Genomic DNA, 13,403 nt, shown 5'->3' with positions numbered 1-13,403 from the left:
TCTCTAGTGTAATATACCTGACAAGTGTTGTGAGAATCAAATTAGTTCATAAATATAAAAATACTTTGAAAGCTTTTAAATGTCATATAAATAGAAAGTATAAGAATATTGGGCCAGGGATTTAGCTCAACAGAACAAGTGCCTGCCTGGCAAGCATGAGGGTTGTTAGTTTGATCCCTAATACCAAAAAAAGTAAAAATATAGTCTGTAGTAAAATTAGCATATAATTATATGCAAACCTGCATGATTTATAGGAAAATTACTTTATTGCTTTCCTATTTTTAAAGATATCATTTTCACATTTGTTTTTTGTTTTTGTCATTTTCACATTTCTTAAATGAAGATAGTAATATTCTTTGTGACTTTCATAGTGATTGTCTTCTGAGCTAAATACAATACTGTCAAAAATAGACTTTGTTTTGGAAGATCCTATGATAATGTTGTCCTCAGGATAGTGATTATGATAACAGAATCTAAAGTAAGCAAGTTAACGTACATCATTTTTCTGCAAAAGACAAAAAGTTTTAGATTACATTCTACTGATCACTTCTTCTCTCAGTAGTTTCTTAACTGTTAGGATTGTTCATACTTGTTCCATCTTACAGTTTTTACATCTCAAAGGTGATTCTCCTCCATACCTATTTAAAAATTGGTCTAATATATTGACAGCATTTTATAAAAATGGAGATTACAAAGAAACTGATATTTCTTTCTCTTTTGGAGAGATACATATTAAAATTTGTGTATTTTCTTTGCTTATTATGTTTTTTTAAAATATCCTAATCCTAATATTATTAATATGATTGAGAGGATTTATTTAGTTTTAGGCTAATGAGAATGTCACTTATGCTTAGTTGAACATACATCAAATGTATGTTATCCTTTTTTTTTTATACCAGATATTGAACTCAGCATCTTTATCCTACCAAAGAAAATTATTAATGGAACATAGTTGTAAGCCCTTTGAAAACCTTATCAGTTTGAAATAGCAAGGAGAATTTGTGCTTAATGAGAAATTTCTATATTCAGTTAGTAAATGGCAATGTCTGGTCCTGTCACAGTCTTTGCTTATGCTAAGTTCATCAAATTTCACCTTAATTGTAGATCTCCCCATGAAAAGCAAAAACAAATAGAACCTGGTAGATATAAAAGTTATACCTATGGAATACTTCTTTTGGTCAAGATATTACTTTGCTATAAGATTATATCTTCAACAACTGATCAGTTTAACTTACTTTACTTGCTTCTCATTTTTCAGACTTCAGCAATCACTCAACGGATAAGTCCCTGTTCCACTCTGACCAGCAGCACTGCCTCTCCACCAGCCAGTAGCCCTTGCTCTACTCTCCCACCAGTCAGTACCAATGCAACTGTGCAGGATTGTAGCTATGGGGCTGTCACTAGTCCAACTTCCACTCTTGAAAGCAGAGATAGTGGCATCATTGGTAAGTTGGTTTTTATATTAATCATTTTATGGTTTTTAAATAATTTTTTTTACTATTACAGGTTTGTGGTACATAATGATTACATTTATCATGGGGACTTGGTATATGTATACAACACATCTTAATTCTTTTGTCATCCCCCACACTTCTCATTCTTCCTTGCTCCTTTAAACTCTCAGGCCCTCTTCTCATTTGGGGAAGCTCTATTTCCATTTTTTTTTTCAGGTCCCCCCCCCCAACACACACACACACTTTCTCCTCTCACCTTCTTTTGTTCCCTTTCTGATTTGAAAAAGATCTTCCTCATATTATCTATCTTTTACTTTGTTCTTTATTTGTATTTTGGGTGTCTCACATAAGAAAAACCATGTGATATTTAAGTTTATGTGTCTGATTTATTTCTCTTAACATTATTGTCTCAAGCTGCACCCATTAATCTACAGTTGCCTCAAGTTTATTCTTTTGGAAGAGTAGTACTCTGTTGAATGTAAATAACTCATTTTCATTTTTCCATTCATCTACTGATAGGCACATAGGCCATTTAAAAAATTTAAGTGCAATAACTTATTCTACTATAAAATGGGTATGAGTGTATAAATCTTTTGGGAAGATACCTGGAAGGGGAAGATCTATGTCAGATAGTTTTAGCATTTTGAGAAATCTCCATACTAGTTTTCCTACTGATTGTATTAGTTTACATTCACACCAATAATGTAGAAAGTTTGCTTTTTATCCTACAGCCTGGCTAGCATTTGTTATTACTTGATTTTTTGATGATAGCCATTCTTTCTGAAACAAAATGGTATAGAATATCAATGTTGTTTTAATTTGCATTTCTCCTAATGATCAGGTTTTCTTGTTTTTATTGGCCATTTTTACTTCTGAGATGTGTCCTTTCATTTTGGTTGCCCTTTTTTGTTTGGGACTTTTATTTGGGGGAGTTCTCGTTTGTTTTGTTAAATTCATATATTCTAGGTGTCAGTCTTCTGAGGAATAGGTGGTTAATATTTGTTTCCCATTCTGTCAAATGTGTCACTGTGGAATTTTCCTTGGTGTTCAAATCTCTTAATTTGATATGATTTAATTTTTGATTATCAGTATTATTTCTTGTACCACTGAGGTTATATACAGAAAGCCTTTGCCTATGTCTGTGTCTTCAACAATTGTGCCTATTTTATCTGCCAGCAGATTATTTATTTTCATATTTAGATCTTTGATCTATTTTGATTTTTGTTTACACTTGGTGTGATAAGTGGATTTAGATTCAACTTCTACATGTAGATATACAGTTTTCGCAGGACCCATTTATTAAAGAAGTTGCCATTCCTCCAGTGTACTTTTTTGGCCCCTTAGCAAATCACTGAGTGTATCTGAGGTTGATTCTTCTTCCATATTCTGTTCCATTGATCCACATGTCTGTTTTGTGCTGGTACCATATACTTTTTTTAAATGTAGCTTTGTAATGTAACTTCAAATCTGAAACTGTGATGCGTGCTGCTTGGCTTTTGTTACCAAGGATTGCTTTCACTATTCTTCATCTGTTCTGATTCCATATGGATTTTTGGATTTTTTTCTGTATCTGTAACGAATCCTGTTGGTATTTTGATACTTCTACATGATATATGTATACTTCTACATGATATACTTCTACATCATATAACTTGATTCCTTTTTTTTTCTTGTTCCTCTAATCTCTCTTCAACCCCTTCTCCTCTTACCATTTCCAAAGCTTTGTTTCCATTTTTTACTCCTTTTCTCACCTTGGTTTCACTTTTGCTCTCCCTGTCCCCTCTTCCTTATTCCCCTCTCTGTTTGAATATTTTCTTCCTATTTCACAATATATAATACATGTTGTGGTCCTTATTTATGTTTCCTTTTTCTCAAATGTCTGAGAAACAATGTGTTATTTATACGTTTGTGTTCAATTTATTTCACTTAAGAGTTTGGCCTCAAGGTGCATCCATTTAACTTTAGGAAAAAGCACCCAAAAAAAAAAAAAAAAGGTGCATTCATTACCTAGGAATGTCTCAAGCTTATTCTTCTTTATGCAGAATAGTACTCTATTATATTAAAAATATATATAACTTCTTTATCCATTCACCAGTTGATGGATATTTGGAGTGTTTCCTAGATTTGGTTATTACAGACTGTGCCACTGTAAACATATGTGTGCATATATTGCTGTGGTATGATAGAAAATACTCAGACATGGAATAGGTGGGTCACATGGAACCAGTGACAGTTAACATTTTTTAATATATTTATTTGCTGTTTGTACTTCTTCATGTGAGAAGTGTGTATTCATCTGAGATGCCATTTTTGGATTGGGCATTTAAATTGAAAGGGCATCTGATTTTTTTTTAGTTCTTTATGTGTTCTCAATAGTAATCCTTTGTCTGAGAAACAGCTGGCGAACATTTTTTCTCGAACTGTGAGCTGTGGCTTCATTTTATTGGTGGTTTCTCTTGCTGTGCATAAGCTTTTAATAAAATGAGATCTCAGTTGTTGATTCTTCGTGATAGTTCCTGTGCCATCAGAGCATTGTTCATAGTCTTTGCCTATACCAGTGTCTTTTAAGAGTTCTACCTATTCTATCTCCCAGCAGAGTTAATGTTCCTGTTTTAATATTTAGATCTTTGAGCCACTTGAACTTTAGTGTTTGGTGAAAGATATGGGTCCAGTTTTAATCTTCAAATGTGAAAAGCCAATTTTTCCAGCACCATTTATTAGAGAGGCTATCTTTGTTCAGTGAATGTATTTGGCTCCCAAAGATAGGGTGACTAAGTGTGCATGGAGTTGTTTCATGTCTTATAATCTGTTCCACTGAGACTCAAGACTGTTGTTTTGTTTTTTCTTTCTTTGTTTGTTTTGCCAGTATAATGCTGTTTTTAATCACATTAACTTTATAGTATAATTTCTAGTCTAGGATTATGATGCCCCCTGGCTTTCCTTTGTTGCCCTGAATTGCCTTTGCTGTCCAGGTCTCTTCTGGTTCCAAATGATTTTTAGGATTTTCTCTCATTCTATGAGATATCCTGTTGGAACTTTAATCAGAATTGTATTAAACCTAAATAACAGTTTTGGAAATATGGCCATTTTTACTATATTGATTATTCCCACCCAAGAGCAAGGTTTATCTTTCCATTTTCTGATATCCTCTACAATCTCCTTTCTCAGAGTACTGTAGTTTTCAGTGTAGAGATCTTATACTTTCTTCATTAGATTGATTGCAAGGCATTTCATTTTCAGGGAAAGCTATTGTGAAAGGTGTTTTTGCCTTAATTTGTCTCTCAGTTAGTTTGTTACTCATGTACAGGAAGCCTATTTACTTGTAAGTGTTGACTATGTATCCAACTATGTTACTGAATTTGCTTATTAAATCGAGATGGCCTTTGGTGGAATTTGGGGTCTTCTATTTAATAGGAGCATCAGGTCATCTTCAGATAAGGATAATTTAACTTCATTTTTTCTGTTGTTACTCCTTTTATTTCTTTCTTTCATCTAATCATTCTGGCTAAACTTTTCAGAACTATATTGAATAACAGTGGTGACAATGGACATCCTTGCCTTGTTCCTTATTTTATTTTATTTTAAAGAGAATAAAACCAAGAAAAGCAAAATAAAACAAATCCAATTGAGACAAACCAGTGCAAGTGACATAGGATCTCAAAACAATAGGAAATCAGCAATAGTTATCATAATGCCTCCTGCTTTCTTCAGCATAGCTACAGATATTTTCAGACATAGCAAAAAATCAAACAGAACAGAACAGATTAGAACCAATAAAAACAAAACAATGCAATAAAGGCTTCAAAACAAAAGAACAGTAAATACAAAATAGCTACCATAATATATCTTGCTCTCTTTGGAATAGCTGCCCAATGCCATCAGATAATCCAACCTAACAAAACAGTGAAAATTATACAAGACTTCAAAACAAGCCCATAGAAAATCAACAGTGGCCACTATCCTCAGAAGGAGATCCTATACAGGTGCTATACTGTGTGTATCCATCCTCTGAATAGATGATCAGACCACCAGCTGAAGACCTGCAAAGTCAGCAAAACACTAAATACCACAAGCACTGACTTGTATTCCACCTCAGTAGCCATCGTCACTGTCTATGTTTCTCCAAATCATCTGGTCACTTACTAGGGTGGCGGCCTTTCTTCTTTTCTAGCCCTTGTGCTAACAGGGCTGGCACCTGGCTCTTTCCCCAATGACCCGCACATGGTGCTGATTCAGCATGAAGGCCTGCCTCTATTGACTTCTCATTCTCCTTCCCCACAGTCTGCAAATGATGCTGACCCCTGGGAAAAGGCCAGCATCTGGATGTCTCCTCAGTAGCCTGCTCATGGCACCAATTCACGGAGCGGGCTTGCTTCTTGGTGACTTCTTGTTATCTTCCCCCACAGTCCACAAATAGTGCCAACTCACAGGAAAAGCTGTTCCTCAGTGGTCACATATAGGGCCAATTTGCAGAGAGGGCTTGCTTCTTGTTGACCTCCTGCTCTCCTCTCCCACAGTCCTTGAATGGCACTGACTGATGGGAAAATGCCAGCATCTGGATGTCTCCTCAGTGACATGCACATGGTGCCAATTCACAGGGAAGGCTTACCTCTTGGTGACTTCTTGTTCTCTTCCCCTACATTCCTTGAATGGCATCTAATACCGGGGAAAGGCTGGCAATTAGCTGTCCCCCCAGCAGCCTGCACATGGTGCCGGTTTTTTCAGGGAGGTCATGCTTCTTGTTGACTTCTTGTTCTTTTCCCTCATGGTCCTTAAATGGTGATGACACACAGGAAAAGGCTAGCATCTGGCTGTCCCTCCATTGGCCCGTGCATGGTGCCAATTCGCAGGGAGGCCTTGCTTCTTCATGACTTTTTGTTCTCTTCCTCCACAGTTCACGATTGGCACTGATTCACAGTAAAAGGCTGGCGTATGGCTGTCCTCATCGCTGCCTGTACATGGCACCAATTCAAAGGAAGGGCTTTCTTCTTTGTGACTTCTTGTTCTCTTCCCCCACAGTCTGTGAATGGCCTTGTTCCCAATTTTAAAGTGAAAGCTTTCAGTTTGTGTCTGTTTACTATATTGGTTTGTCATAAAGGGCTTTTATCAGGTTGAGATAAAGACCATCTATTACAGTTTTCTGTAGGGTTTTTTATCATGAATAGTTGTTGAATTTTGTCAAAAGCTTTTTCTGCATCTATTGAAATGATCATATAATTTGTCCTTGGCTCTGTTAATGAGGTGTATTACATGTATTGATTTATGTAAGCTGAACCATCCTTGCATTCCTGGGTCACAGTGTATAATCTTTTTGATGATTTGCTGCATTTTGCCAGTATCTTCTTGAGGACTTTTGCATCTGTGACCATTAGGGAGATTTGCTTGTAGTTCTCTTTCTTACTTGGGTCCTTCTCTGGTTTTAGTATCAGGGTAATGCTTTCTTCTAGAAATGAATTTAAGAGTTTGAGTAGTGGTGGTATTAGGTCTCTAAATATTTCTCTCTTTCTCTCTCTTTCTCTTTCTTAGTGTCTTGTAGAATTTAGCATTGAATTTATCAAGGTCTGGCCTTTCCTTTGTTGGTAGATTTTAATTACATTTTCAGTCACAATGATAATGGTTCATCTAGGATTTTTTATATCTTTTTGATTCAGCTCTGGTAATTCATATGTATCTAGGAATCTGTCTATTTCTTATGTATTTTCCATATTATTAGAATCCAAATTCTCAAAGTAAATATAGATGATCTTCTGAATTTCTACAGAGTCCATTGTGATTTTACATTTTTTATTCCTAATTGCATGGAGGTGAGTCTTTCCTTTTTTTGATGAGGTGCGTAAGAGTTTGTTGATTTTGTTTATTCTTTCAAAGAACTAATTTCCTCCATTCATTGGGGTTTTTGTTTTTTAGTCTCCATTGTATTAGTTTGCTCTGATCTTTGTAATTTTGTTCATCATATAAGCTTTGGGCTTATGCTGTATTTCTTTTTCTAGAAGCTTGAAGTTTAACATTAAATTGGTTACTGGAGCTCGCTCTCTTTTCCTAATATGAGTATCAACTGCTATAAATTTCTCTCACAGGACTGCTTTCATTGTGTTCCAGTATGTAGTATTGTTATTATTGTTTAATGGCAAAATCTTTCTAATTTGTTCTTTAATTATATCTGTGAACAATTGGTTGTTCGGGAGGATATTATTTAATTTCTGTGTGTTAAATGGGTTTTAAAAATTTCTATATGTTCATGAGTTTCTTGTAGCTTCTTTTTCCATCAATTTCCAGTTTCGTTGCACTGTGGTCAGATAATATGCATGGGACAATTTTAGTTCTTTTGCATTTACTTTAGCCTGTTCCAGGAACTAGTATGTCATCAGTGTTGGAAAACAATCTATGTGCAGCTGAGGAGAATGTGTATTTTAATGTGGGGTGGAATGCTCTTCATATATCTACTCAGTCCGTTTGTTCAAAAGTTTGGTTTAGTTGTAATATTTCATTGTGGATTATTATTATTTTTTTTTTTGCCTAGTTGACCTTTTTGTGAAAGTAGAGTATTGAGATCATCAAATACAATTGTACTAGTGCTTATTTGATTTTTTTGTGTGCATTAATACTTTTTTATATAGTTAGGTGCACTAATATTTGGTGCATATATATGTTTATGGCTGTTATCTCTTCCCCTTGGATTATTCCCTTTACAATGATGTAGTGAACTCCTTTGTCAGGCAGTCTTGGTTTAAAATTCACTTTGTCTGCAAAGAAAATGATTACCCATTTTCTGGGTTCTTGTTACATGGAATATTGTTTTCCATCTGTTGACTTTCAGTATATGAATTTCTTTATAAATGAAACATGTTTATTCTATGCAGCTTATCATTGAGATCTTGCTTCTTTTTTTTTTTTTTTTTTTTTTTTTTTTTTGCCTTTTTCCTTTTTTTATCCGTACCAGGGATCAAACTCACGACTGCTGGCTTGCAAGGCAGGCGCTTATGCCACTGAGCTAAATCCCCAGCCCCGAGATCTTGCTTCTTGATCCATTCTGCCAGTTTGTTTCTTTTGATTAGTGAACTAAATAGTTGATTAGTGATGATTATAACTGATATGATTGACTTATCCTTGTCATGTTGTTTTCCTATTGTGTCCCTTTATTTCTCTTTCTTCCTTCTTTTCCTCCCTCCTTAATTGTTTGCCTTGCCTGTTGGATTCCTTCTGTTGGAGTTTGGAGTTGTAGTCTTCCTTCTTTCTACAATGTCCTTTAGTACATTTTGGAGTGTCGGTGTGGTGTTCATGAATTTTCTCAGATGTTCTTTTTCATGGAAGTATCTTATTTCTCTATCACTTTTGAAAGATAGTTATGCTTAGTACCTCAATTTGAGTTGAACATTGTTTTCTTTTAGGGCTTTCAATATTTCACTACATGGTGTCCTTGATTTAAGGGTTTGTGTTGATAAATCTGCTGGGATTCTAGTGGGCTTTCCTTTATAGGTGATTTATTTCTTTTCTCTAACTGCTTTAAATATTTTATTCTTGTATTGAATTTTTGGCATGACTATGATGATATGCCTGGCTGTAGTTTATTATTATTGTTGTTGTTGTTGCTAATTGGAGTTCTGTATCCCTCACTTAACTGTATATCAAATTCTTTTTTTCTTCCAGAGAAATTTACTTTATGTTGTCTGTGAACAGGTTTTTTATGTCACTTGAGCAATCTCCTGCTTTTTTATGAACTTCAAGCAATCTTAGGTTAATCTTCCTTGCATCATCTAGTATGATAGAATGATTTCTTGTGCTCCCTTTCTGTTTTTAAGAAATCTGTCTTTTCATGATCACTAACCAAAAGCTTGTCTTCTGTATCTTTGGCTCATTCTGCTGCAGATATTTTCAATGGATGTTTAATCTTCTGAATGTCACCTTGAATCTGTTTTAGGGATTCTGCATCTTTCTTGTGTTTGTATTCATGGTTTCCATCATTTTCCTAAGCTCCTCTATTTTTTATCTGTATCTGTTCTAAAGTCACTGTGCATGTCTTTCATTGTGGTCACTATCTCGGTAGCTATCTGAGAAATTATTTCTGATTTTATTTTTTCTAGAGCCTCATTCATTTACTATCTTTGTGTGTTGATTTTGTATCCTGCTACAGTGCTGAATTTAGTTTCTCTAGGAGTCTTTTGGTGAGTGTTTTGGGTCTTCTAAGTAGAGGATCATATTATCTTGTGATAGTGATACTTGCACTTCTTTCTTGCCTATGTTTCTCTGTTATTTCTTTCTCTTTCCTGATGCTCTGAGTGTATTAAAGAGAAGTAATGATCGTGGTTGTCTTTGTCTTTTTCTCAATTTTAGAAAGAATCCTTTAAATTTTTCACACTTTTTATGATATTAACAGTTGGTTCTCATAAATGACTTTTATCAAATGGAGATAATCATGTCCTTCTATACCTGTTTTCTCCAGGCTTTTTAAAATTAAAGGATTCTGTATTTTATTAAAAGCTTTTTCTGTATCAACTTAGATGCCATGTTATTTTTTTTTGTCCTTGCATTTGTTTAATGTGATGGATTATATTGATTTGCATATGTTGAACCATGTTTTTTATCACTAGAATGAAGCCTACTAGGCCATGGTATATACCCTTTTTGATGCTTTGTTGGCATTTGCTTCCCAATATCTTGTTGAAGTTCTGGTATCTAGGCTCATTAAATGTCCATCTTCTTTGACCTTCTTTTTTGGTTGGGTCTTTGTCTGGTTTTTCGGTCAGGATAATAGTAGCTTTCAGGAATAATTTTAGAAATATTCTTTCTCCTTCAATTTTATTAAAGAATTTGAGGAATATTGACATTATATCTTTTCTGAAGTTCTTATAGAATTTGGCACCAAATCCATCAGACCCTGGGCTTTTCTTAGGTGGTAGTTTCTCATCACTTTTGTTTCATCACTTCTTGTTGATTATTTAAGATTTTGGTTGAGTTTTGACAATTTGTATGTACTAGTAGGAATCTCCGTTTCTTCCAGGTTTTCCAATTTATTGGTGTGTAGGTTTGTGAAGTAGTTTTTAGTAATTTTATGGATCTTGTCTGTTATGATTTCTCCTTTTTCATTTTTGATTGCATTGATTTGTGCTTGTTTTGTTTTTTGGGGTTCTTTTTGCTAAGATTGGCTAAAGGTTTGTCTTTTATTTATCATTTCAAAGAACTCATCTTTGATTCTTTGGTTTTTTTGTTGTTATCATTTCATTGATTTATTGTTTCATTTCATTGATTTACTCTGATTTTTTTTTCCTGTAGTAGTTCTGGATTTTGGTTGTTGTTCTTTTTCCAGGACCTTGAGGTGTATCATTAGATTATCTATTTAGGCTAACAGTGTTTTTATGATATGGACACTTACAGTTGTAAACTTCCCTTTTTAAGGACTACTTTAATTGTGTCCCATAAATTCTGGCATGTTATATTGGTATTATCATTTAATTCTAGAAACTGCCTTATTTTTCCCTGAATTTCTTCTGTGACCAATTGATTATTCAAGAGTGTGTTTAGGGGCTGGGGATTTAGCTCAGTGGCATAAGGGCCTGCCTTGAAAGCAGGCAGTTGGGAGTTCGATCCCTGGTACCGATAAAAACGAAAAAACAAACAAACAAACAAACAAAGAGTGTTTAATCTCCGTGTGTTTGCATATTTGTGGTTTCTCTTACCATTGATTTCTAGTTTGATTGCACTGATTTGATAATATACATGATAAAATTTGAATTATTTTGCATTTACTTAAGCATGTTTTATTGGCTAGTTTGTGGTCTATTTTGGGGAAGGTTCCATGTACTGCCAAAAAGAATGTGTATTCTGTTGTTGGATGGAACAACCCTGTATACATTCATTAACACAGTCCCACCAGTTTGAATCACCAGTGGTATGTGCATGATTGTTCTATCATGCAGCATGAACCATAAGTTGTTAGCTATTTTCCATCAAGTGGTTGAATTAATTACACCCAGCAGTGAAAAATAGAGATTACAATGGGACCCCATTGTAAAACTTATAAGTCCATATATTCAACTCTGATACTTCTTTGTGGCTTTTTTTTGTTTAGTTGATATATTTGTGATCATGGAGTATTGAGTTCCCCAGTATAGTTGTATTACTGTTTCTCTGATGACCTATGTCCAGTAGTGTTCATTTCTTGAAATTAGGTGCACCTTTATTGGTGAATATGTTTATAATTGTAATCTCTTCCTAATGAATGTTTCCTTTAAGTACTGTATAGTGACCGTCTTTGTCTAATCTGGTCAGTTTTCACTTAATGTCCACTTTATCTCAAAATAGGATACCTATTTCTGCTTGTTTTCAGGTTTTTATTACATGTAATATTGTTTTGTATCCTTTAATTTTTTTAGTCTGTAAATTTTGGGGGAGTGAAATATGTCTGTTGTATATAAAATAATGTATTTTATTTCTTGATCCATTCTGCCAATATGTGTTTTTGAATTGACTAATTGAGACAATTCACATTGATTGTGATAATTAATAGATACTGATATATTTCTGTCATTGTATTATTTTACTACAGCTGATTCCTTTTCTTTCCCTTCTACCTAATTGTTTAACCTGCCTGATGCATTCATTCTGTTAGATCTTTTGGCATTGTTAGCTTCATTGTCTCTTTCTAGGACATACTTGAGAATTTTTTTCAGTTGCTGGATTGGTGTTCATTAATTTCTTTAAATAGTTTTTGTCATGGAAATGTCTTACTTCTGTATCTATTTTGAAAGATACAATTTTTTCAGATGTATCAATCTGCCCTGGAAGTTGTTTTCTTTTAGGGCTTGTAACACTTCACTCCATGCTGCCCTTTCCTTTAAGGTTTGTATTGAGAAGTCTGCTGTAATTCTTTTTTTAAAATTTTTTATTTAAACAGAATAAAACAAAAGGGAAAAAAAAAACCAAATCAGAACAAAACAATGCAGTCAACACAGGATTTCAAAACAAGACAAGAAATCAACAGTGGTTACTTTAATGTCTCTTGTTTTCTTCAGAATACTTGTCCATATCTTCACATACAATGATTTGAAACCAGACAAAAATAGCATAAAAGCATGCAAAATAAAAGAATGAAAGCATTACAAGCCTTCATAATCAGATAATAGGAAAATCAATAATGTCTACCATAGTGTCTCGTGTTATCTTCAAAATAGCTGTCCATACCTTCACATATATTGAAATTAAATAATACAAAACAGACTAAAACCAATCAAAACAAGAATAAAAGTATTACTGGACTTCACAACAGGATGATAGGAAATCAGCAATGGCTATCTTTTCCTTCAAAGTAGCTATTCATACCATCACACATAAGAAAATCAATTCTTGTAAACTCTTTAGGTCAAGTGTAGGTGTGTATAAGCCTATAAATATATACCTATCCTTTCGGTATTAGAGAGAAAAACATAACATTAAGAGAAAATAAAAAACAAAAGACGAGTAACAACAAAGAGCTGAAAACAGTGACAATATAGACTTTTAAAATAAGGTGGTAGGAACATAAGTAATGTTATTTTGCATAATTATCTTCAAAAGAGTTCTTCAGATTATGAGATAGAAACATGCAAAGTTGATCTAATCCTGTGAATGTTAATAGTTTGTTTGTTCCATGAACTAATAGAATTAGTAGCAGAATCATCTTAGCTATCTTAAGTGTATATTATACAAGTTTCTTTTTTCTTTTCCCTTCTTTCTTTTCTCCTTTTTAAAATTAACTCCTGAGTTAATTTTTGCCCTAAGCAATTTTTTACCCTTTCACGTTAATGATTATAGATTTTGTACCTTTATTTACTCTTCTAGTTTCTTACACTATGGAGATAATATGGTATTTACACATGTGTGTTTGATATATTTCACTTATGAATATGGTCTCAAATTGTATCCATTTACTTCAAATGCCAGTCCTCCATTGTATAAAAACACCACATCTTTTTT

General features: G+C 33.9%; 1 protein-coding gene across 12 annotated transcripts in view; it reads left to right on the top strand.

Annotated features, from left to right (window-relative positions):
• Tanc2 (tetratricopeptide repeat, ankyrin repeat and coiled-coil containing 2) overlaps window positions 1–13,403 on the top strand; it is a 463,309-nt gene that overhangs the window by 249,307 nt on the left and 200,599 nt on the right. For all 12 annotated transcript variants that reach the window (XM_063242114.1, XM_063242113.1, XM_063242108.1 and 9 more), the window contains one exon: window positions 1,259–1,445. In XM_063242114.1, coding sequence (XP_063098184.1) covers window positions 1,259–1,445 — 187 coding nt within the window. The remainder of the gene's footprint in view (window positions 1–1,258; window positions 1,446–13,403) is intronic.

This window comes from Cavia porcellus, unplaced genomic scaffold, assembly GCF_034190915.1.
Source record: "Cavia porcellus strain 051 isolate PalLab524CR breed Dunkin Hartley unplaced genomic scaffold, mCavPor4.1 scaffold_32, whole genome shotgun sequence".
NCBI lineage: Eukaryota > Metazoa > Chordata > Mammalia > Rodentia > Caviidae > Cavia > Cavia porcellus.
Note: the sequence above shows the minus strand (reverse complement) of the source record. Positions and strands in the feature narration are given on the sequence as shown.